The sequence below is a fragment of the Sarcophilus harrisii genome, chromosome X (genome assembly GCF_902635505.1).
Source record: "Sarcophilus harrisii chromosome X, mSarHar1.11, whole genome shotgun sequence".
Taxonomy (NCBI): Eukaryota; Metazoa; Chordata; class Mammalia; order Dasyuromorphia; family Dasyuridae; genus Sarcophilus; species Sarcophilus harrisii.
The window spans coordinates 61,245,146-61,271,562 of NC_045432.1; the positions used below are offsets into that span (position 1 = coordinate 61,245,146).

The 26,417-nt window shown below is 36.7% G+C and overlaps 1 protein-coding gene across 2 annotated transcripts in view; it reads right to left on the bottom strand.

Moving 5' to 3' along the window:
* Positions 1-26,417, bottom strand: part of CHM (CHM Rab escort protein) — a 184,566-nt gene that overhangs the window by 99,839 nt on the left and 58,310 nt on the right. For both annotated transcript variants that reach the window (XM_023507023.2, XM_031944598.1), the window contains exons 5-7: positions 15,468-15,828; positions 2,130-2,246; positions 1,395-1,515 (exon numbers count right to left, since the gene is read on the bottom strand). In XM_023507023.2, coding sequence (XP_023362791.1) covers positions 1,395-1,515; positions 2,130-2,246; positions 15,468-15,828 — 599 coding nt within the window. The remainder of the gene's footprint in view (positions 1-1,394; positions 1,516-2,129; positions 2,247-15,467; positions 15,829-26,417) is intronic.

The following is a 26,417-nucleotide window of genomic DNA, read 5'->3' on the forward strand; positions in this document are numbered from 1 at the left end:
CACAAATATCTACCTTTAGCTCAACAATCATGGGAGGTAGGTGCTATTATTACCTCCTTTTTTCCTAAATGGAAACCTTGAGACAAATACAAAGTTAAATGACTTCCTCAGGATCACACAACCTAAGTTTCTGAACTACGTGTGAATCCTGACTCCAGGTCTAGCTCTTTCCCATAAGCCACACAGCTTACATGATCTAATGACACTGAACAACACGTTTTTTACACAGACCATCCATCTCCCAGATCCAGGCATCTGTTCTGGCCATCCCCTTTGCCTGGACTGCTCTCCCTCTTCATCTCTGCCTCATAAATCCCATGGCTTCCTTCAAGATTCAAAGTCTCAACATCTGAAAGAAATCTCTCCCATTCCATTCCTCCTTGAGCTTAGTGTCTTCCCTCTGGGATGACCTCCAATTTATCTTATGTATATCTTGTTTACACCTAGTAGCTTGTGTGCTGTTTCTCCCATGAGACTGAGTTCCCTGAGAGAAGAGCCTGATTTTGTTTTCCTTTGTCTTTTTCGTTGCCTTTCTTTGTGTCCCCAGCACTTAACTGAGTGCTCAATAAATGCTGACTGAATGACTTCAAATACATAATCAAGTAAACAGTCGAGATTTTATGAAACTGAAGCCAAAAGAAGTAACGTGTCCAAGATATACTAAGGAATCACACACAAGACCTACATCTTAATTTTCAGTTCGCCACTCTTTTCCCTATAGCACCCTGCTTCTGTCTGTTTTCTGTAACAAAACTAGTCACATACCAGGACCTCAATCAAGAAATTCTTTAAAATAAAAAAAATTTTAAAAGTGGCAATACATAGTTATTTACTTATACATGGTATCCAAAAAGTCTTGAAGTTATTAAAGCTTAAAAGTGCACTAAGACTTTGGGGACATTCTATATGCATGAAATATTTTGGTTTTGGGATGGAGACTGTGATTTAAACAGTGTGTGGGTGAAGACTGTCTCTACTAATCTAGATTAGAGAATACTTTATAATTTAGAATCTTAGTGCTGAAGTGACTTGCCTACGAGGGTTACAAAGCTAATACATGACAAGATAAGGACTTGAAAGCAAGTCTCCCTGATTCTAAGTAAAGCCATGACATCTCCCTATTCCATTGGAAATAATACAATAGAGTAAGGCTTTCAATTACAAACCCATGTTAAGGGACACAGCATCATGATAGTAAGAAAGGACAAATCATAGCTCAAGGGGCTTTACCCAGGATCTACCTAACTGGTATGGGGAAAATTAAAGCTGAGCATATTAAAAATATTGAAAGATAAGAGTTTCCAATAGAGTGAATCATAGTAATCATAGTGAATCGAGAAAATTTTCAACCTCCACATATAAAGAGCATATGCTGTTTAATGAAAGAACAGTACCTTTGTACTCATCAGGCTGCTGTTCGTAGTCCAAACAAAATGTCAGAAATTTCATCAGCATTCTCTTTTCTACCATAGTGAGTTTCTTGCTATTAAAAACATCTGCTCTGGAACAAGGTACCTGCAAAATAGGATGATCTGTAGGTTAAGAAACAGCTCTGTTACCTGTTACATTGATTAGCTGTTAATTATTTTAATATCAAAATCACCTTCCCAGTAGGCAAAGCGTTCAAACTAATGGTTTTGGTTTGTTTATTTTTTTTTTCCATGAAACAACTGGGTAAATAATTTCTATTCCAGTCAGGTTGTTTTTTTTGTTTCTACCCATCAATTCTAATGGCATTTCTGTTGACTACAGAGCTAATTAAATGTGAGCTCCCTTGCTTAATTCTGCCAGGTTGCTCCCTGTGCCATTAAAAGGACAAAGGCATTCCCCTCCCAACCAGGAGGGGAATATCAGCTTAAGCCTAATGCTGTCTGAGAAACTTAACACTTTCTCAACTCCTATACCAAGCCACTAAACAACTCACCAAAATTAGTAAGAAGAGATGCAGGACAACTTATTATACTTTTATTTATTTCCTAGACCATGAAATGTAAAACTGCAAATTAACCACTGTGAATTGGGAATTGAAAGGTCTTTGAGACAAAGTGTGGCTTGCTTTCGTCTCAAACATGCCCCCTAAGTAGCAATTTAGGTTTGTTCACGGTCATCAATAGCCATCAGTACAGTACCTGTAATACATTCCCTTCTTGATATCCAAGAATCCTGGTAACGTTTTTGAACTCTGCATATCGACTAACATTTGATTTGATTAGAAGATCAATTAGCAATCCTCGAGAATAAAGTAGCTGTATAAACAGGAGGGGAAAAAAAATTAAGTTAAAAAAGTAAAAATGATTAATGTATTCTGAGTGATAAATTGAATATCTGGTTTTAAAAATGGCCAAATATTCATTTTAGGCTCTTCATATAGAATAAAGCCATTATAACAGACAGTTTTTTTGGTTGCTGTTGAGCCACTTCAGAAACGCCTGACTGACACCACATGGAGATTTCTCAACAAAGCTATTGGACTGGTTTGCCCAGAAAATCTAAGGGAAACAGAGTTAAGTGACTTGCTCGGGGTTACATACAGCTAATAAGTATCTAAGTCTGGATTTGCATTCAGGTACTCCGGACTCCAGGGTCCGCCCTCTGTCCACAATGATGCCTAGCTGCTGTTATAATAGTCATCAGTGATAACAACAGGTTATGTTCATATTGAATTAAGATTTGCAAAGTATTTTACATATCAATAGTCCTGTGTGGTTAGTATCATAGGTCATTACGATTCTCATTTTACAAGGAAGAAGCAAAGGCTCAGAGCACTTAAGAGATGTGTCCAGAGAAACATGGTTGCTCAAGGATTTGAGCACACATCTTCCCGACTTCAAATCCAGCACTTTATATTTACTGTGCCAGCTGTCTCAGTACATTAAGTTCTATAAAAACCAAATAGAGTGATGGTGAAAAATATATTATGATACCTAAAAGACCAAGAAAAGGGAGAGAATACATAAGCAAAGGATTTCCATCAAAATAAGCAACACATAAAATGAAAAATATTATGTGTGGAATAGTTCATTATTTAGAATGAAATCAAAAATTTATTTGATATAAAAAAACTGACTTTTTTTAATTTTTGTAAAATAAAATCAATTAAGCCAGGATTTTAAAAAATTCCAACTGGGAAAAAAAATTCTTGCATTCTATACCTCTGATAAAAACCTACTATCCAAATTATATAATTATTAACAAAAATATATAAGACCAAGATCCATAAGCAGTCTGAGAATATGAAGAATTTTTAATTCTTCTTTTTAAAAACCACCAACAATCAGATGAAAGATTTCTCCAAATCACTGAGAGAAATGTAAATTAAAACAACCCTGACGTTCCACTGCATATTCAACCAGTTGGCAAAGATGGCAAAAGATGTAAACAGTCAATATTGAGGGGATTTTGGGAAGAGATGACACTAATATACTACCAATGAAGTAATGAATCAGTACAACCATTCTGGGGAAAAATGGGAATCATCTAAGTAAAATCATTCAATTTTTCCACACCTTTTGTTCAAGTGATCCTACTGCTAAGAGATATATGATGATGAGGTAAAGACAGAAAAAAAGACGAAATACACATCAAAACATTCATGGCAGCAATTTTTATGGTAGCACAGATCTTGGAACAAAGTATATGTTCGTCACCTAGACCAGGGCTGTTAAGCTTTTTCTACTCAGACCCCTTTTCACCTGAGAAATTTTTATGTGATCCTAAGCATACAGGTACATAAAAGAGGTAAACAAATCAAATATTTAGTGATAATAAATCATAATTTCACAACCCCCACATTCAGTTATAAGACCCAATATGGAATAGTGAACCAAAGTTTAAGAAGCTGGGACCTAGACAACAGTTTAGCAAATTTTGGTAAAAAAAATTTAACAGCATCGTGATAGTAAGAAAGGACAAAGAATGAGGAATTTTGAGGAACATAAAAAGACCTAAATGAAGTGACACAGAGGAAAGAAAGCAGCATCAGGAAAACAGTGAACATAATGATTACAATAATGTAAACAAAGAGAATAATTACAGAAAGCTGAATACTTATATTGCAAGGGCCAATCTGGACCTAGGAGAAAACATAAGGAAATGAAGATGAGAAAGGGTGCCTTTATGCTGTGTTACAGAGTTGGGAGAGCTATGGATACACACGTGTATATGCTCTCAGATACGGTTGCTTTGTCAGCTTAACTACTATTCTTTGATGTAAGAAACAGATTGGGAGAAATGGGAGGGGGAGGCATTTCTATTCATAATTATCATGATGTAAAAATAAGAGAAATAAATGAAATTTTAATTTAAAAATTAAGCCACTCAAATATAACATTAAATATAACACAACACAGCACCAATGGAAAAGTGACTTATACAAGACAAATATAGCTCAAGAATTGATGATGGTCATTGTTGACATAAAAGAGGTTCGAATTAGTCTTTCAAGAAACCTTTTCGTAAAGACTACCAGAGAAGCAAGTATTTTAATTTTGATAAAATACTACATAATAAGAATTAAATAGAGAAAAGAATGTACAATAGCATTTTTGTGTTCAGTCTACTGGGATGCCTCTAAATGTCTATAATTCCATAAAGGTTAAAATAAATACTATAGGAACAAAAAAAAAAAGAGACAAAAATAAGATTAGCTTTACTAGTAAGAAAAAAAAAGGAAGCTCAAAAATCAATCCTGGCCATTATACTGAGCATCAGAAAGGTCACTTAGGACTTTCTGTAAATCAATATCAGTTAAGTGAATTTTTATAAACTATTATATCAATTCGGCATTGTAGAGAGAACAAATACAATCGACATAGCTTTTCTGAAAACAACAAAAGTGATTACACAAACTAAACCAGGGCATGTTGTCTCATTATCTCCTTCCGAAAAGAGATAATATAACTTTAGATTTGTTCTTTTATAAAGAAGAAATATGTTCCTAACAATAATACAATATATCGCCAAGATAGTGAATGATAAAATTATTAAGGAAAAAAGAAAACATTTCACTACTTCGATTATCTCACTGCCTATAAAAACAAAAGACTCAAGGATATTATTCAATAGCACACAATTTCACTTCATCTTGTGGCAGGACGTAACTACATTTAACATATACTCTAACAAAATTTGACAGATTTTAATTGCAAACCCATGCCTTTCTTAAAATGAAAGAAAAAAAAAAAACTACTACAGAAAAGATAAATCAGTACACAAAACAAAATAATCAGGATCGCATATTCAACTAAACCTAGCTCTCATTTTTATTGTCCTTCTAAGCGTTACAGTAACATATTCACAATATATGATGACATAACAACAAGAAACTAAAATGTTAAGCTAGTCATGTCTTACCACCATCTTATTTTTTTAGCATGTATTCAAAGTAAGCATTTTTGTAATAGTATTTTATTCAATATGCCATTCAATTTTCTATTAAATCCAGCACCCTTATCTGACCACTTACAGTTTTGTATTACAAAATTCGTCTACTGGATAATCAAAATTCAATAGTACTTAAAAAGAATTTCAAATCTCTTTCTCTTTGGAAAAAAATCCACAAGAAAATAAGGCTAAACATCTGTCCCATAAGTAATTTTCAATTTTCTTTCCAGAATGTGATATGCTGGAAAATACAGGTAGAATCACAGACTGTCAAGAGCTAACAAAGCTGTGAGAGAGGCCTGAAGATGTGAAATCATTAATGAGTTCAGTAGGAAAGGTTGAACTAGAACCCAGGAGGCAGTTCCAGTTCTATATCTAACCTGGCTTCCAATTCTTTAGACTACTACAAATTTTCATTTTGATGAGACCTAAAAATTATTCAATAAGTCCAAATGTTGGTAAAATTTACTAAAGTGATACACAAGTAATTTTGTTTAGCAAAAGCTCATTCTATTTGTCAAGAACTAGGGATTTAGAAAAGGGAATTTTTTTTGAGATTTTGAAAGGCTTAGTACTTGCAAAGTCCTCTATTATTCTGCCTTAATCATTCTCCTATTTGAATGCAACCTCCTATTAATAAAATTTGACATTTTTTCCAAATGTATTCATGATATTGAACAACCAAATATTAAGAACTTATGATGTGCCATGAACTGTGTGTGCTAAGCACAAGACATACAAAGACAAAAAAGTAAAACTCTCCTTGCCTTTAAGGGCTTACACTCTAAAGAAGAAGGCGGTGTGTGTGTGTGTGTGTGTGTGTGTGTGTGTGTGTGTAAAACTATTACATAGATAAAAACATAATACAAAGTAACTTTTGAGAGAGGAAAGCAGTTAGAGCAAATGGGAAAGGCTTTGGGTGAGAGGGAAAACAAATATAAAGGCAGAAAGACCGGAGATGGAATTATTTTACAGATGATATATAGATAATATGGATAGAAAAAACAATAACAAAATTCACCTGGAAAAAGAAAAGGTCAAGACTACCAAGAAAATTGATGTGAAAGAAAGGTACCTTAGTGGTAACAGATTTCAAATTATACTTCAAATCAGCAAATATCAAAATGATCTGGTGCTAGCTAAGAAATAGAGTAGCAGAACAGTAGAACAGATTAGGTACACAATAAAGCCCAAAACATAAATTTTGGGTGCTAGAAATGGAAAAAAAAAAAAAAATGGTCACCATTTGACAAAAATTGCCAGGAAAGCTCGAGAGCAATTTTGGAGAAAATAGGTATAGACCAACATCTCACACTATTTATGAAGACAGGCTCAAAATGGGTACATGATTTAGACATGAAGGGTGCTATCATAAATTAAAAGAGCAAGGAAACTTTTATCTGTTAAATCTGTGAACAAGGAAAGAGTTTATGAGACACAGAGAAGATAATGGAAAGAAAAATGAATATGTCTATATTTGGCAGCTAGATGGCATTGTAGATAGAGTACTCAGTCAGGAAGACCCGAGTTCAAATTTGATCTCAGAAACTTAATTATTGTGTGACTGAGCAAGTCACTTAACCTTTTTGCTTTGGTTTCCTCATCTGTAAAATTAGCTAGAGGAGGAAATGTCAAACCACTTTTGCATCTTTGCCAAGAAAAGCCCTAATAAGATGATGAAAAGTCAGGCTATGCACAAACAAAAACAATGTAACCAAAATTAGAAGGAAAACTGGAAAGTAGGGCAAGTTTCTCTGATAAAAGCCTCATTTCTCAAATATATAAAGAACTGAGTCAAATCTATAAGAGCCATTTCCCAACTGATGTATAGTCAAAGGATATAAAGAGGCAGTTTTGAGAAGAAACCAAAGCCCTCAATCAAAGCCATTTAAAAAATGTTCTAACAATTCCGAGGTACCACCTCATTACTTAGGAGATTGGCTAACATGACAGAAGAGAAAAATGACAAATGCTGGAGAGGATGTGGAAAAAGTGGGACACTCATGCACTGCTGGTGGAGTTGTCAACAGGTGTAACCATTTTGGAGAATAATTTGGAACTATGCCCAATGTGGTATAAAACTCTGCAAATTCTTTAACCCAGCAATACCACTATGTAGTCTGTAACGTAAAGAGATCAAAGAAAAGGGGAAAAGACCAATATGTACAAAAATATTTATAGCAGCACTTTTTGTGGTGGCAAAGAATTGGAAATTGAGGGGATGCTCATCAATTAAGGAGTGGCTGAACAAGTTGTGGTATACAACTGTGAAGGAATAATACTATGCTGTAAGAAATGACGAGCAAGATGGTTTCAGAAAAACCTGAGGTGACTAGTAAGAACAGACAGAGAATGAAGTGAGCAGAACCAAAAGAACAGTATATGGAATAACAGTGATATTACAACAATGATCAAACATAAAATACTTAGCAACTCCTCTTAAGATAATGATCCAAGACAATCCCCAAATCTCATGATGAAAAATGTTCTCCATCTCCAGAGGAAGAATTGATGAACTCTGGGCACAGACTGAGGTATGTATGCTTTCTTCACTTTGGTTGTATTTCTTGGGTTTTTTGTGCAACATGGCTAACTCAGAACTACATTTTGCTTGACTTCACATGTATAATTGATATCATATTGAATGCCTTCTCAATGGGTGAGGGAGGGGACAGAGGGAGGAAAAGAATTTGAAACTCAAAATCTTTTAAAACTGAAAGTCAAATTTTCAGACAATAAAATTAAAACTATTTTTACTCATATGAAAGGATGTTCCAAAACACTACTGATCAGAGAAATGAGAATTAAGACAACTCTGAAATACCACTACATACCTGTCAGATTGGGTAAGATGACAGGAAAAGATAATGACGAATGTTGAAGGGAAAACTGGTGCATTGTTGGTGGAGTTGTGAACGGATCCAACCATTCTAGAGAGCAATTTGGAACTATGCTCAAAAAGTTATCAAACTGTGCATACCCTTTGATTCAGCAGTGCTATTACTGGGCTTATATCCCAAAGAGATACTAAAGGAGGGAAAGGGACCTGTATGTACAAGAATGTTTGTGGCAGCCCTTTTTTGTAGTGGCCAGAAACTGGAAATTGAATGGATGCCCATCATTTGGAGAATGGCTGAATAAATTGTGGTATATGAATATTATGGAATATTATTGTTCGGTAAGAAATGACCAGCAGGATGACTTCAGAAAGGCCTGGAGAGACTTACATGAACTGATGCTGAGTGAAATGAGCAGGACCAGGAGATCATTATACACTTCAACAACAATACTATATGAGGATCAATTCTGATGGACGTGGATACCTTTGGCAACGAGAAGATCCAATTTAGTTCCAATTGATCAATGATGAACAGAAGTAGCTACACCCAGAGAAAGAACACTGGGAAATGAATGTAGACTACTTGAATTTTTGTTTTTCTTCCCAGGTTATTTCTACCTTCTGAATCAGATTTTTCTTGTACAACAAGAGAACTGTACAAATATGTACACATATATTGCATTTAAGATATACTTTAACATGTTTAACATGTGTGAGACTGCCTGCCATGTAGGGGAGGGGGGGAGGGAAAGATGGGAAAAGTTGGAACAGAAGTGAGTGCAAGGGACAATGTTGAAAAATTACCCATGCATAGGTTCTGTTAATAAAAAGGTATAATAAAAACAACAACAAAACTGAATGTCAAGTAGACTTCAATTCAGGAGGATCTGAGTTCAAATCCAGCCTCAGACACTTACTAGCTGTGTGACATGGGCAAGTCACATAACTCCAATTGTCTTGCCCAAACAAACAAAACAAAAACTGAATGTCAAAAATAAACAGATAAATATAGGTACAGAGGAAGAAAGGAACAAAGGAAAGAAGGGAGAAAAAAAATTATAAAATCCTTCCCTCAAATGTTTTCTCCTCTGTGTTCCTAATAGGAATAGGCTCCAATCTACCCCCTATCCTTTTACCATCCCCCCTTGGGCCATGAACTCTATCATTACTTTGCATGCAACCTCGAAGGACCTCACCATTAAAGCAAAATGATCTCTAGATCTTTCCACTAATCACCTTAGCCACAACCCACCTACTTTAGCATTGCACCCTTCAGAGATCCCAGCATAATACCCTATAATTAGGTGTAAGGATGAAAACCATATCCCAACCACCAACATGAACATCAACAGCCCTCCTGTTCTACCACTAGACATTTTCCCTGCCCCACCACACTCCTCAAGTGGGAGAGAGGATGTGGAAAAGATACCACTTGCCCAAGATACCAATAAAAGATTGGAAAATGTCTGAGTTTATTGCAATATTTGTTTTACAAATATACAAAGTGATACTGTACCCAAATACTCCACCAAAAAGACCCAATTAATACACTAACTAAGAGACAGCTTATAGAGGGAAAAAGAGCTCTGGGTTTCACAGAAGACCTGAGGTGAATGATCCTTGACCTACATGCTGTATTTGACACTGCTGACCATTCTTTCCAGAGAATTCTAGATTTTAAGGGTATTATTCTCTCTAATTCACCTCCTAGATTTCTGAACACTCCTTCTGAGTATCTTTTGCTAGCTCATCATCCATATAACTAACTGGGCACTCTTGAAGGTTCTTTGCTGGGCCCTGTTCTCTGTTCCCTGTATATTCTCCCTCTCTTTTAGCAACTTCATTAGCTGCCATGGAGTTAACTATCATCTCTATGAAAATGAGATCAATATATCTAGTTCCAGGTTTTCCCTGAGATTTAATCTTGTATCAACTTATCCTAAACATTTCAAACTAGATTTCCCAGAAACAACTTAAAATTGAACAGGCATAAAATGTATAAAAATGAATTCATCACTTTATTCCCCCTACATCTTTACTTCTTCCAAACTTTTTTTTTGTGTAGAAGGTATCACCATCCTATGGAAGCTAGGTGGAATAATAAATAGAATGCTGAACTTGAAGTCAGGAAGATACGAGTTTGAATTCTTCCTCAGGCATTTACTATTTCTGTGACCCTAAGCAAGACACTTACCCCTGCTTTAGTTTCCTGATCTTTAAAACTGAGGAAACAATAGCACCTAATTATAACAGCTAATAACTTATAAAGTGCCTACTATGTGCTAAACACTGTCCCAAATGCTTTACAAATATTACCTCATTTGATCCTCACAATAACCTTTGGAGGTAGATAATATTATTCCCTTTTACCTACCTCACATGGTTTTTGTAAGGATCAAGTGAAATAACATATGTCAAAAACTCTGCAAAACTGAAAGCACTACATAAATGCTTCCAATTCATAATCTTAACACAAGTCTCAATTCCTCAATCTTCCTTATTCTACATATATAATTAGCTGCCAAATCTGTATTTTGTCGTTTTTTTGCTTTTTTTTAATTCCTTTTTTTTTTTCCCCCAGCTCTGAATTCTCTTTCTTCTTTCATTGCCTATTGCACTCACTGGGAAGGCAAGAAAAATAATACTCATTACCAATCATGTATAATTATCCAAAACAACAAATTCCCACATTAGCTACATCAGGAAGAAAGGAAGTAGACAGAGAGGTAAGAAGGGAGAAAAGAAGGGAACAAAGAAGAGGAGGGAGGAAGGAGAAAGAAAAAAAATATGCTTGAATCTGCACTAAATCCATTAGCTTTCCATCTGGAGGTGCACAGCACATTTTATCACAAGTCCTTTAGAATTGTGGATGGGCATTGCATTGATCAAAGTTGCTTAGTCTTTCACAGCTGATTATCTTTACAATACTGCCATTACTATATAAATTATACTCCTGATTATGCTCACTTCACTTTACAAAAATTCATATACATCTTCTCAAGTTTCATTGAAATCACCCCTTTCGTCACTTCTTATACAACAGGATTCCATTACATTCATATATCATAATTTTTTCAGCCATTCCCCATTTAATGGGTATCCTCTCAGTTTCTAATTCTTTGCCATGAGAAAACAAGCTGCTAAAAACATTTTTGTACTTTATCTGGAGGATAGACCTAATAGCTGTATTGCTGAGTCAAAAGGTATAATAGTTTTATTGTCCTTTTGTATCATTATAAATTGTTTTCCAGAATAGCTGGATCAGTTCACAGCTCTACCAATAGTATGTTAGTCTGCCTGTTCTCCTATAATACCCTACAGCATTTGTCATCTTAGCCAAGGAGTATGACACCTCACTGATGCTTTAATTTACATTTCTCTAATCACTAGTGAATAAGTATTTTTTCTTCATATGACTATTTATAGTTTGGATTTCTTCCTCTGAAAACTGTCGAAGCCATATCCTTGATAATTTGTCAATTGGGAAATGGCTTTTGTGAATTTGACCGAGTTCCTTATTTCAGAAATGAGAACTTTTATCAAAGAAACTTGCTACAAAGATTTTTTCCCCCCCAATTCCCTTTTTCTTCTGATTTTAGGTGCACTGATTTTGTTTGTACAAAACCTTTTTAATTTTAGGCAATAAAAATTATCCATTTTACTTCCTTAAACTGCTCTACCTCTTATTTGGTAATGAACCCTTCAGCTATCCAGAGATCTGACAGATAATTTCTTCCCTGCTCTACTAATATGCTTAAGATAACATCCTTTATGTCTACATTATACATTCATTTCGAGCTTATCTTGATATACCGTATGAAATATTGTAATTTCTGCAATACTACTTTCTAATTTTACCAGGAATGTTTGTCAATTAGTGAATTCTTAACCTAAGAGCTAGGTTCTTTGAATTAATCAAATACTAGGTTATTACATTAATTGGTTTAGTACTTAATTTGTTCTGCTGAGCAACTTCTTTAGAAGCTGTACCAGATTGTGTCAATGATTAAAGTTTTATAATAGTCTAAGATATATTTCCCACCATCTTATTCTTTTTTAATTTTTCTTTTTTTCTCTACCTTCTCTTTAAGAATTTATTTTACTTCTGAATGATGTCTCCCTTAATCTATCCTCCTCCACTTATTACCTCCTTTTCCCTTTACCTCTTTTTTTTCAATTGGCCTGTTCAGTAAGATGTGTTTCTGTACCCAACCATGTATGTGTGTGTATTTGTCTCTCCTTTACATAGTTCAGATGAGAGTGAGGGTCAAATATAACATGCTTCTCATTTCTCAGCAGTCCCTCTTTGCTATATAAGCTCTTCCTTGTATGCTCCATTTATGTGAGACATTTTTTCCTCTTCCCTTCCTCCCTCTTCAAAGCATTCTTCTTTCCTACTAATCCATTCTTTTTTAGACGTTATCCAAACGTACTAGAATCACATCCAGGTCTTCTGTCTAATTACACTCCCTCAAAGAGCCTGGTGATGATAAAGATAATAAGGATTCTATCTATTATCTCCCCACATAAAAATAAAACAGTTTAACCTTATTTAATTCCCTAATGATTTTTCACTCGTGTTTACTTTTTTATGCTTCTCTTCGACTCCTGTGCTTGAATATCAAATTTTCTACTCAGCTCTGGTCTTTTTATCAGGAACACTTAAAAAAGTCTTCTATTTCATTAAAGATCCATTTTTACCCCTTATAGATTTACACTCAATTTTGTGGGGTAAGTTTTTTGCATGGCTATGATCCTAGATCCTCTACCTACTGGAATATTACATTTCACACTCTCCACTCCTTAGAATTGGTGACTGCTACATTTTGAGGGATTCTAGGGCTCCTTCACATTTAAATGCTTTTGTTCTGGTTGCCTGCAGTACTTTTTCTTTAATTTGGGAGCTCAGCATTTTGGTTAAAATATTCCTGAGTTTTCATTTTCAATTTCTTTGAGGAAAACTTTCTACCTTCCCCTCTTGTTCTAAGATATCTCGACAGTTTTCTTTTATAATTTCTTAAAAGATGAGATATAGAATGTTTTTGTATTTGTGGTTTTCAGATAGTCCATTGATTTTTAAATTACCTCTCCTTGATCTACTATCCAGTTTAGTTGGTTTTCTCTTTTTCCAGTCTTTTGACTTTTTTTGGTTATGTTTTGATGTTTCATGGAGACATTAGTTTCCATTTAGGCAATTTTAGTGTTCAAGAAGTTATTATTTTCAATAAAGCTTTGTAACCTCTTTTCCCAAGCTTTTAATTCTCTTTTCATGTTCTTCTACTCTACCTTTTGTGCCTTTTCCCATTCCTTCCTCTACTGTTCTCATCTGATTTTTAGAATCATTTTTTTAGCTCCTCCTTCAGAACTCTTCCAAGAGTTCTTGTTGGACTGTCCAAGCTACATTTGTCTTTGAGGCTTTGTTTATAGCTTTTTTTCAAATCATTCTCTTCTTCTGTGCTTGGGTCTTGAGCATTCCTATCCTCACACTAGCTTTTTAGGATCAAGTTTTTGTTAGCTAATTCTTCTACCCTACTTCTTGTCTTTGGACTTTGCTAGCGCTGGGCTCTGCATACTCCCAAGGGTGATGTGTGACCTGGGCTACTGTTTTCTTAGGATCTTCTATCAATTTCACAGCTCAATTTGGGGGCTGCAAGCTTACAGTGCTTCCAAAGTAATGTGATCCAAGGGAAAGTTTGTTCACAGCTCTCCTCATCTCAGTTCTGCAACTTTCTGACTCAGCTTTGGATCAACTTATTTCTGATTCTGATTCTGAATTGCTTATTACTGATTTCAGTAGCCTACTGCTAGGCTCAGCCACTATCGGGCTGCAGGGGAGGCACTACATGTTCAGAGAGACTGAACTGTTGGCTCCACTTTGGTATGGGACATTACTTTTGGGATGAGAGCCACCCATAAAGCTACCACTTCTTGGAATGTATTCTATGCCCGGTTAAAGCTAGGATCAATGCTCATGACCAGTCCTCTCCACCTTGGATTTGTGACCTGGCACAGGGTATTTATGTGACGGAGTTGCTGGATGGCACATGTTCCTGTAGCCAGAACTTGCTCAGGGATCTCCTGAGATCTCTTTCTGGTGCCATGTTTCAACTCTCTCTCTCAGTCTCTGGGTACTAGGAAGCTACCACAGCCATATATCCCTGGCCAGACCCTTTGTCCAGCGTCCACAGACATCTCTGTCTCCCTAAGCCGTCCTGGCCTAAACGAATGACTCATGGCTTTTTCTTGGATTTCCCAATGAGAATTAAATCGGTGCATTGTCTAGATTTTTGTCAAGGAGATGTGGGAGAAGAGCTAGACTCTAATGCCCCCTCTCACTCTGCCATCCTTATTCCACTCTCTAGTGCCATATCTTGCTATTTTTACTTCTACATGTTTCTCATACAAGCCCTCCCATCACTTCCCTCACAAAATTATCATTTTAGTTCAGGCCCTTGTCACTTTTCACCTAGATTACTGAAATAGTCTCCTAACTGGTCTCCCTGCCTTAAGTGTTTCTACACATTACTGCCCAAGTCATTTTTCTTAAGTGCACATCTAAACATATCACTCTGTTGTTCAATGAACTCAAGTGAATCCTCTTGATCAATCAAATAAAAACTCTCTAATCTTTAAAACCTTAAACAGCCTGGCCCTAATTTATCTTTGCAGCTGAACAAAACATTACTGTCCCTCCTACATTTGGTGTCCAGTCTAACTGACCTTCTATGAGATTCACACACAAAAAACTACATATTCCCTGCTACCAGTTATGGCCTATACATGGAATAACCTCTCCCAGAGAGCCCCTCTCTTCTTTAAGATGCAGCTCAAACATCATACTCCACAAGCTTTTCCCAATACCTCCATCAGCGCCCTCCCTCATAAACTATTCAGTATTTAATGACTCTGTAATTTTTGGCATTCATTCAATTATATTTATGTTACATAAATTTTCATTTATCCTTGCTCTCCTATTAGAATATAAGCTCCTTGCAAGTAGAACTTCTACTCTCAATGCCTGGCACAGTGCCTGGTACACAATGGTGAATAATAAGTATTTAATAATTGACTGACCAACTCTTGTCTCTGATATTTATTAGTTGCCTGACCTTGCTATCATCTCCTTACAAAAGAAATGTCTTACCTCCCTTTTCCATTGGAAATGGGACATATGGGTCCTCAAATCATATTTAATCAATTAAAAGTAAGTACTGGCCTGTGATAAGATGGTAAAATTGGTGCCTACCTTTGAGGTCAAATCAATATTAAATCTCCTGCCTTCTTTAACAATCTGGGAGTAAGTAATCCTATTCTTCTTGGGTGCATCAACAACATCTTCTCCTACAGGTAAATTGCCAGCTTTCTCCTGTTCCAAGGGTGACTGGCTACAATCCGTATCACCACCATGGTTTTCATTCCCCAGTGTCACATCTACATCAGGGACTTCCCGTGCAGCCTCTGGCTCGCTGAGCGGCGTTGTTAATTCAGACGTGTCAGAGCAAGCTGTGACCATTGAGTCCGGAGGGTCATTTGTGCTAGCAGACGTCACAGAGCCAGGATTTTTCTGCACAGCACCGACTTCTTCAACATGTTCATCTGAATCCTGACTAAATGAGAAACAGCAATATTCAGCAATGAATCTGAGGTCAGAACAACTTCAATCTGGAAACTTTTATAAACATGCTTCATCTAGTATAACTTCATGAGGACAATTCCCCTTGCCTTATATGACACTAATGTGTACTTAAATATATCCCAAAGGATCATGGGATCAAAGTGTAAGAAGAGACCGTGTAAGAAGAACGCTGACCCAAACTCCTCACATTTTAGAGGGAAACAATGAGGCCCAGAGACAGTAAATAACACAGTTAAGGTGCCAGAACCAGTGAGTACTACAGTGGGGATTTCAGCTTAGCTCCTCTGACACCAAGTATAGGAGGGACAGTAATGTTTTGTTCAGCAGCAAAGATAAATTAGGGACAGGCTGTTTAAGGTTTTAAAAGTCAATACTTTTCCCACTGTATTATAACAAGTTTTTAGTGGAAAGTCAAATAAGTTACCATCTCTAAAACTCACTTGGACTTAGGGGCCGCTACCTTACACACACAATAAATGCACATATATGGTCTCTGTTATATATTATCAGGCACTGTGCTAAGCACTACATAGAAAAGCAAAAAACAGTTCTTGCTCTCAAAGAGTTCACAATCTAATGGGGGAAGACAAGCAAACAATGATATACAAACAAACTCCATATAGGATACATATGGGATAAATTGGGAACATTCTCAAAGGGAAGGTATTAATATTAAGGAGATCTGGGTAAGGTTTCATACACAAGGTACGGTTTGAGCTGGGATTTGAAGGAAGCCAAGGAATCCAGTAAGCAGAGGTGAGGAGGAAGGAAGTTCCGAGAATAGGGAATGGCCAGGGAACATGATGAAAAAAGGGGTAAAGATAAAGATGAGAAAATGTTTCCTCGAGGAACTACTGCAGCCTGAGCCTTTTACCTTCTTCTTTCCCTTCCCTCTATCAATCAATTAATAAACATATATTGATCACCTACTACATGCCAAGCACTATATACTGTTAGAAAAATAAAAAGGAAAAGACAATCTCTGCCCTCATGGGGTTAAATGATCTAACGGGGGAAACAACATGCAAAGAAATATATACAAAAAATGCTCTATGGGAAATAATTAACAAGGAGAAGATACCAAAATTAAGCAAGGTTAGTAAAATCTTCCTGCAAAGGTTTCCCCTAACCTTCTTCCCCCATTACCACAACCATCACCACACCTCATTTCTAGCTACTAGTCATTAGAATCCATCTACTCTGGATAGGCCAGTCTGGTGAACTATGTCATTCCTTCTTAGGCAGCTTGCCCCTTTTATCTCTCACAATTTAGGTCAACTACTTATTTAAAGATTCAATTCAAAGCTCTCTTCCACTGAGGTCTCAGAATCAGCAAAGCCCAGATTGAGGGCTGAAAGAGGTCTTAGAAGTCATTTAGAGAACTTCACTTTGTCTACAAGAAACTAAATATGCAAGCGAGGATTTGACCCCAGACCTCATAACTCCCAATCCAGTTTTATACTAGACCAAGCTGCTCTTTGCTAACTTTACACCACACCTTTCTATTATTCCATATCTCCTCAATATATATATATATATATACAATTTAATTTCTAACTGTCCTCTAATGCTTCTGCACATATATTTTTAATTTTACTTTTTGTTGCAATTTTGAAAAAGGGCTTATTAATATATTTTGGTTTTTACATCATCTACATTTTCCCTGTCATCCTTCTCCTTTCCTTATCCCAAAGAGCCAATCTTTATAACAAATATTTTTTTAAGGGAGATGCGAAGAAATGAATTAGCAAAATCAATTAAGACAAAAAAAATTCAATAAAATCAATCAATATATCAGAAAAATCCATTAGACACTATGTTCTCTACGTTCCCAGGGATTAAGTACTATCTTTTTACCTTTCTTTTTAAACTCAGTGCTTAGAATAGTGCCTAGTGACATAGTAAGCATTTAATAAATGCTTGCTGTCCTATTTGGAACATTCATTCATATAGCTATAGCAATGTGGTTTCATTTAAAGCATCTCCTTTATTATTTTGTTTGGCAAAATAATATTTATATGCCATTACTCCCCAATCAGTTGGTACGACCTCAGTTTCTAACTCCTTACTACCTCAAAAATAGCTGCTATAAATACTTTTTTTTTTTTTTAAATTTAATAGCCTTTTATTTACAGGATATATACATGGGTAACTTTACAGCATTAACAACTGCCAAACCTCTTGTTCCAATTTTTCACCTCTTATCCCCCCCACCCCCTCCCCTAGATGGCAGGATGACCATTAGATGTTAAATATATTAAAATATAAATTAGATACACAATAAGTATACATGACCAAAACGTTATTTTGCTGTACAAAAAGAATCAGACTCTGAAATATTGTACAATTAAGCTTTGAAGGAAATCAAAAATGCAGGTGTGCATAAATATAGGGATTGGGAATTCAATGAAATGGTTTTAGTCATCTCCCAGAGTTCTTTTTCTGGGCATAGCTAGTTCAGTTCATTACTGCTCCATTAGAAATGATTTGGTTGATCTCGTTGCTGAGGATGGCCTGGTCCATCAGAACTGGTCATCATATAGTATTGTTGTTGAAGTATATAATGATCTCCTGGTCCTGCTCATTTCACTCAGCATCAGTTCGTGTAAGTCTCTCCAGGCCTTTCTGAAATTATCCTGTTGGTCATTTCTTACAGAACAGTAATATTCCATAATATTCATATACCACAATTTATTCAGCCATTCTCCAACTGATGGACTGCTATAAATACTTCTATATATCCTTAGAATGTGTTTTAAGATTAATTCACATTTAAATCTATTCTCTCTTTTATTCTCCATTTCCCTTTTCCTCTTTTTGTCCCACAGAGTCTAACAGTCTGTATACAACTGCGTGTGTTCCTCTCAATTCAGATGAGAGTGAGGTTCAAGTATCATCCATTCCTCCACTCTTCTTCCTTTTTTGTATAGGCTTTTACTTGTACATCATGCTTATATAAGATAATTTTCCCCATCTTTCCACTTCTTTCTCCCACTTCAATTGTATTCCCTTTACTTTCTCTTTCCACCTTTCATTTAAGATCATTAAAACACAGAATTATTCCCAATCTATCTGTATAAGTGAGACTCCTGTGACACCTGATGATAATAGAATTCACAGGGGACACATGTTTCATCTTCTCATATTAGAATGAACATCATCCTTCAGTCTTTTTTGTTGATGTTTTCTTTTTTATGTTTCTCCTGATTCCAGTGTTTGAACTTCTAAGTTTCTATGCATCTCTGGTCTTTTTAATCAGAAATGCTTGGAACTCTTCTTCACTAAGGACCTACTTTTTCTCCAGTAGAATTATACTAGTTTAACTAGGTAATATATGCTTGATTGCAAGCCTATCCTTTGCCTTCTAGAAGATTGTGCTATAAGTTCTCTGTTCTTTCATCATTTATAATGGCTTCTAAATCATGTATGATCCTGACTGTAGCTCTCTAGTACTTGAATTCTTTCTTTCTGGCTGCTTGCAGTATTTTTCTTTTCCTTCGGCCTAGACACACCACATTTTAGCTATGAAGATTCTGGAAGTTTTCATTTTGGGGTTTCTTTCGGGAGATAAATGGTATATTTTTTCTATTTCTATTTTGTCCTCTGGTTCTAAAAGATCTAGGTAGTTTTGTTTGGTGATTTCTTGAAATATAATGTTTAGGCTCTTCTGTTGTTGATGGTTTCAGGTAGTACAAAAATTCTTTGGTTATCTCTCCATGACCTATTTTCTAAGTCAGTTGTTCTTACTATGAGTTATCTTCCATTTTCTTCCAAGGGAAGGTAATCTTTTGATTTTGTTTTAATATTCTTTGTTGCCTCATGAAGACATTATCTTCTATTTGGGCCATTCTAATTTTCAGGGAGGTTGTTGCCTCGGCAAAGTTTTATACCTCTTGCGTCAAGTTGTTACTCCTTTCTAATTCTTTTTCCTATAGCTCTCACTTTCTGTCCTCTAGCACTTTCATTTATGAAATTATTAAAAAAAAAAAAACTTTTTACTTCACCTGTACTAGGAATTACAGTTGAACCTGTGACCAAATTGTGTTTTTCCTTTAGGCTTTTCTTATAGATATTTTAGAATCATTCTCTTCTTCTGAGTTGTGTCTTGGGTGTCTTTGCTACCACAATAGCTTTTAGAGGTGGGATTCCTTCTTGGTTTGCTCATTCTTCCAGCCTACCGCCTAACTTTGGACTTTATGTTTGGGCCGGGTTTTGTGTACTTCTGAAGGAAATGTCTAGGTGGATTCTCCTGCTGCTATTCGAGTATTGAGTGTTTTGATATTCTAGAATCTCAAGGACAGCTCAAACTGGGGACCTGAAAGCTATCAGTGTTCTCAAAATGGTATAGTCTGATTTTTGTCCTCTTGTACTAAGCTCTGCAAGTTCCTGACCTAGGTTTGTTCGGAGGAACAAGCCTGTGAGCTTGTCCTGTTTAGCATTCCAGTAATCTGCTGTGAGACTCAACTACAATCAGTCCTCTAGAAGGCTGGTACAGAATAACGGGACAGTATTCCTCTGTAGGCCTCAGAACAGACTTCAAACTGAGACCCCACTCCACTCCTAGGGTCAGGTCACACAGCTATTGCTTATCTTTAAACTTGCCCCTTAGATGATACAGTGTTTAAGGACAACTCTTTCTCTTGGAATGGCACCTCTAAGTACAAGTTCCTTCCTCAATCAGCCCTGGATTTGTGACCCACAACTGCATAATCAGTAAAAGAACTGCCAACTGACACAAGTTAAGGGATGAATCTAGGACCTTTTCTTGTTTGTACTTAGATTCTCCCTGATCTGGAATAGTCTACGTGGCCTTTCCTAAAAGACCTCATCCCTATCCTCAGACTTCTGCCTTCTACCTATGCCAATCTGGGCTCAAAAAATGACTCACTGTATAACTAGAAGAAAAAAAAAAAAAACCAACATAATATATAATATAGAATTTTTTTTTCTCAGATTTCTAATCAGCACTTAGTCTAGTGTATTATCTAGATCTGTCTGGAAAAGCTGTAGGGTAGAGCTGAGCTATACCTAATACTCATTTGACTTGGCTCTACTTTCTCAGGGTATATTTTCACTGTATTACATCCCCTCCCTCCCAGTCAGAAATTCTTAGGCCACACATACTCATTCCTCAACTAGACTGTAAGTACCATGAGGGAAAGAATCATATCTTTCTAGCGTACACGTAGTACCAATTTAAGAAATATGTACTGAATTGAATTAATCTCCTCAATTAGACCATTAATCTCTAGGGTAGGGCCTATTTTCATATTTTACATCCCTCAAAGGACCAACTGTAGGGGTATGTAGACAGATGGCAATTAAACACATTTGGAATATTTTTGTATGCAAATTACAATTTAAAAAACTCATTACTTTAGAGAAAGCAAGAAAAATTAGATCACAGAAAAAATTCAACTAATTCCAATTAGGCATTCAGGTTCTTAAACATTATAGTAGCAATGAAGATAAAGTACCATACTAAAATTTATTCAGTACTGCAGCAAAGAAAAGGGGTGATTAAAGAAGAAAAGAACTCATACAAATACCAAGAAACAAAATATCTAAGTCTTTTCAAGAATTATCTGGTAATTTTAATGAAATTTCACAACAAAGAATGCCCGATACATACCATTTTTCTTCCTTACTCCAGTGTGGTGAAATAGTGGTCCTTCTAAGCAAAACTACCCCCTGAAGAACTTATACTCTCATCATTATTCCATCTTTTTTCACGTTCTCTAGCATAACTATGGCCATCATCCAGAGAAGCAAACTCTGTAAAGTAAGGGTCTACTACCCTTATATCTCTATAGACAGTTCAGACAAAGTGTCCTGAGGGAATTTCAGAAAATGGCATAGGCCAAGCAGGTAAAATCACTGCAAACATCATGAATTCTGCCTCCCCTGGTAACCTTGGGCTGATAGCCCAGAATCCAGCAGCCAAAAACCACAGACTTTACAAGTCTTCTAAACCACTGAACTTGTTTCTGGTCTGGCTCCCTAACCATCACCTGGGAGAGCAATTTTTGTGGAAAACAGGCCTGCCCTCCCAGCCACCACCAATACAAACCACTGGCCAACTGCCGACACCAGGGAGGTAAACACAAGAACTCAGGGAATAGTATCATTGCTCCCGAACCCACAAGCATGGCCCCCACAGGTAATAGCCAAGGGAGCACCTCTTGTGGAAATTTGATCCGTCACTCACCTCTGCAGGTGCTGCTGCATAGCCCTTGTCCTTCCCTGTCCCAAAGATTCACAGCTAATGAAGAGCCAGAAAAGACATCCACCCAATACCACCCAAGTGTTCGGCATTGCAAAATGGCTCAGCAGCAGCAAAATGGTCTTCTCAATAAAGGAAACATTTAAAAAGATGCATTATCATTTGCTTGGATGCTGCACCCTAAGGAACAGGAGGTTTTTCCATCTGACTTATGGACACACCTGAGCTCAGCATGCACAAAGGAAGTGCTTTTGCCATCTTATGATCACAGTATTATTTTCTCTCTCTAATCTCCAAACTCAGTCTCAATCTACTGGCTCATTCCTTGCTTCACCAAACATTCCCAGGCCTCCCCTGTCCTTAAAATGCTCTCTTGAACCAAACTCGCCCTCACTTATACATCTCTCTCCTTTCACGAACTCCCAGCAAAGCCATCTGTACTTCCTCTCCTTCATTCAATTCTCAGTCTCTAGCTTCTGCACACATCATTCAACTGAACTACTTCCTAAAGATAAAAAAAAAAAAAAACCTTTTTAGTGAGATCTTTTGTCTTTATATGGCTTAAATCCTCCCCTGTATCCCTCCACCTCCCCACTTCACAGGCCATTCCATGTAATGAATTTAATTATAATAAAGAAAAAAAAATTAAGACAATACTATTCCTCTCCTTCCCCCAGCAAAAAAGATCAATAAAAAGAAAATTTGACATTAAATGTTCCACATCCATGGAACATCCCTCTTCACCCACCAGCTCTGAAAAGGAATAGGGGAAGGGATCTTTTCATATCTCTTTTTGGAGACTAAGATTGTTGTCATTTTATATTTCTTCTGTTTATTGTTATTTTGAAGAACTCCTTTTTGATCGACTGCATTGGGGTCATACCAACCAGTGGAATCTTTGAGTCGAAGGGCATAGAAGTTTAAGTCACTTCATCTGCATAACTCCACATTTTCCAAAATGGTTGGAGAGGTTCACAGCTCCACAACAAAGCATCGGTCTGCCTAGATTTCTACACTCTCTCTGTTACTGACCATTTCCATCTTTTATTATCTTTGCCAATTTTCAGGGTGTGAGGTAAAACCAAAGGGTTGCTTTGATTTGCATTTGTTTCAATGGCCAGGAAGGCAGTTGAAGTTCTAGAGCACTTTGAGTTTGGTCAGGCACTGTAGACGCCAAGGTCATCCACTGCTTCCCAGCCATCACTACTTGTCTAGACTTTTGTTTTACACTCCATTCTGATGACTCGGGAAGAGAGAGTGAGACTAATGACTGTGCAATTTTGCCTCTCTTAAATTCACATATATCACCCTGTGACGTCACTGGTCCGCTTCCAAAACAAAGGACAAACAAGAAAAAGATTCAGTGACAATGGCCTCCTTACTACTCTCCTTCCAAGTGACGCTCACAGCTCCACAAATTTTCCCAGTCTGTCCCCTGTGACTGAATACCTCTCCTTCCTCATCTCTGTCTTCTGGCTTCCTTGACTTCAAGTCTCAACTAAAATCAAGAAGTATCCCGCAAGCTTTCCAAGCCCTTCTTAATCTTAGGGCCTTCTTAAATGATCTCTAGCTTATTCTGTCTATATTCTACCTATACATAATCGTTTACATGTTTTCTCTCTCATTAATCAGTCAAACACTAAATGCTGGAGAATCAAAAATAGGCAAAAGCTAGTTCCTGCTCTCACAGAACTCAACGTGTAAACAACTATATACAAACAAACTATATACAAGCTAAATGGGAAAAAAAATCAACAGAAAGCACTAGAATTAAGAGGGGTTAGGGAAGGTGTCTTGTAAATGATGGGATTTTAGTTGATAATTGAAGGAAGCCAAGAAGGCCAGTAGTCAAAATGGAGAAGGGAGAGTGTTTAGGCTTGGGAGACAGCCAGAGAGAATGTCCAGGGCCAAGAGATGGAGTGGTTTGTTCAGGGAACAGCCAGGAGGCCAATATCACTAGGTCGAAGAGTAAACAGGAGGGGCCGGGGAGGGGGGAACGAGGGGCTGGTTGTATATGAAAGACTATAAAAATCAAACAGAGGATTTTATATTTGATCCTAGAGGCAATATGGACCCACTGGAATTTATTGAATGGGGGCGGAGAGAAACACGGTCAGATCTGCACTTTAGGAAAATCACTTTGGTAGCCAAGTGGAGAATGGACTGAAGTATAGAGAGACTGGAGGTAGGCCAACCCACCAGTGTGTTTTGATAATCACTAAGGGGGTAGAGGTGCAGTTTCAGAGGACAGAAGAGTATATACAGGAGATAGTGTAAAAGTGAAAGCGCCAGACTTTGGCAACAGATTGGAGCAGAGATTGTCTTTTGTCTTTCTTTGTACCCCAGCACTTAGCACAGTGTTTGACACAAAGCACACACTGAAAAAATGCTAGCTGACTTGACGAGACAGTACCACCTAACACCTGGCCCACGATCCGTGCTTGATAAATGTTTTTTTAGTGACCGACAACCTCTCTGGGTCTCAGTTTCTGTTCATATGAAAAGAAGTACTACATTTTGTACCCTCCCAGCCCCGTCCTCCAGCCCACCAAGTACCTTACAATGCTTCTCCATATTGCCCCAGTGACACTGAGTTCTTGAAGACCATAGCAACCAAGGTCAACTTTTCCACACTGGAAAAAATTTTGACTCTACAGTCCTGCTTTCTGAGGACCAAAGTACAGAGACATTCCTCATCAATAGCTTGGCCACTAAATGATAAATTATTAGGGTCCCTCAGCCTTTCTGCCCTTACAATGATGATGGCAAGGTGGGAGAATTCAGTAGTAGGGGGCAGAGGCAAAGAAGTACTAAGAATCACACTTTTTCAACATTTTAAAAATTTATGTTCTATAATTATATTTATTATTACACAGTATATTATAAAACATTTATACTATATTCAACATCATATAAATTTATTTTGCAAATATTTATTTAACTATTAGTCCTTCAAGTGACAAACCTTCAAGTGACAAACAAGTAAAAAAACTATTGGAAGAACAGAATCACATATTTACTTTGCTGTAATAAAAGAAACCAGAAAACAAAAGGAAATTGCAGTAAAAAAGAGCTCAAAGAGCCCTGGCTTTCAAAAGGCAAATAAAGTGGTTAAAAAATATGCCTCTGCCTTGTTCCTATGGTGAAGGCAACATGAATAAAGGAATGAAAAAGCACTTAAGGACTTAGCAGCAAGCACTGTGCTAAGTGCTAGAGACCAAATATAAGACAGAATCTGTCCTCGAATAACTTACATTCTAACAAAAAAGATATTTTAACATGGAGACAACAAAGAGAAGTGTGGATCAGGGAGGACACTTTGGTCCTGAGAGTTAAATAGATGGGAAGTAGAGCCATTGAAGGGGGCGGGGGGTGGGAGGGAACGATAGCTACCATTCAGAAACACTGCAAGGGCCGATTCTATCATGGAACAAGAAGCGTTCTTTCAGGGGACACTTGGCAGTGCCAGAACACTGCCATGATCCTGGCTGAAACAGAAGGGAAACTGAAGAACTGGCGTCCTCTAAATTTAATCATCATATACATTAAGTGGGCAGTGAATTCAATGCAAAGTAAAAATGGACATAGATTTCAGGGAATCTGGGAACTTGGACAGAGAAAAAAAAATCATATCCTTATTATCACTAACTCTGAACTGAGATTCACTATTTCCTTTAATAATTCAAAAACGTAATTCTGAACAGAGATTCACAGAGTTTCACTAGACTCCTAAAGGGATCCATGACCAAAAAAAAAAAAAAAAAGAGGGGACTAAGAATCTCTAATATAAAGGAAGACCTTAAAATTTAGAGGTGTCAGAAACAGCATAAGCTGCCCCATGAGGTAGTGAACTAGCGATGATTGGAAGCGTTCAAAATGAGGCTGAATGATCACTTTGGGGAGATGCTACAGAGAAGATTAATGTATCAGGTACAGAATTAGACTAAAAGACATCTCCGTGTCCTTCCAACAGTAAGTATATGATGCTATAATTCAAGGAAATACATTAACTAGCTGTGGACAGTGAGGAAAATGCAAGTCAAAATACATGCAAGGTCCAAATAAGTATAGACAGATAAGCAAGGGGAAGGCAATAATTCCCTGGGAATAGGCCAGCATAATTACACTTCACACTATTATAAATATCATCTGGAGTTTTCTTTTAAAATATTATATACATAATTACTGGAATATTAAAATTCTCCAACTTTTCACCCACCATTATGTTTTGTGACCAAAATATTTTGAAAAAAAAAAAAAAAACCCACAAAATGAAATGTTCGTTATTTTGATTTTTCAAAGCAATTCAATTGCTAAAGATTTTCTCTGACTTCTCG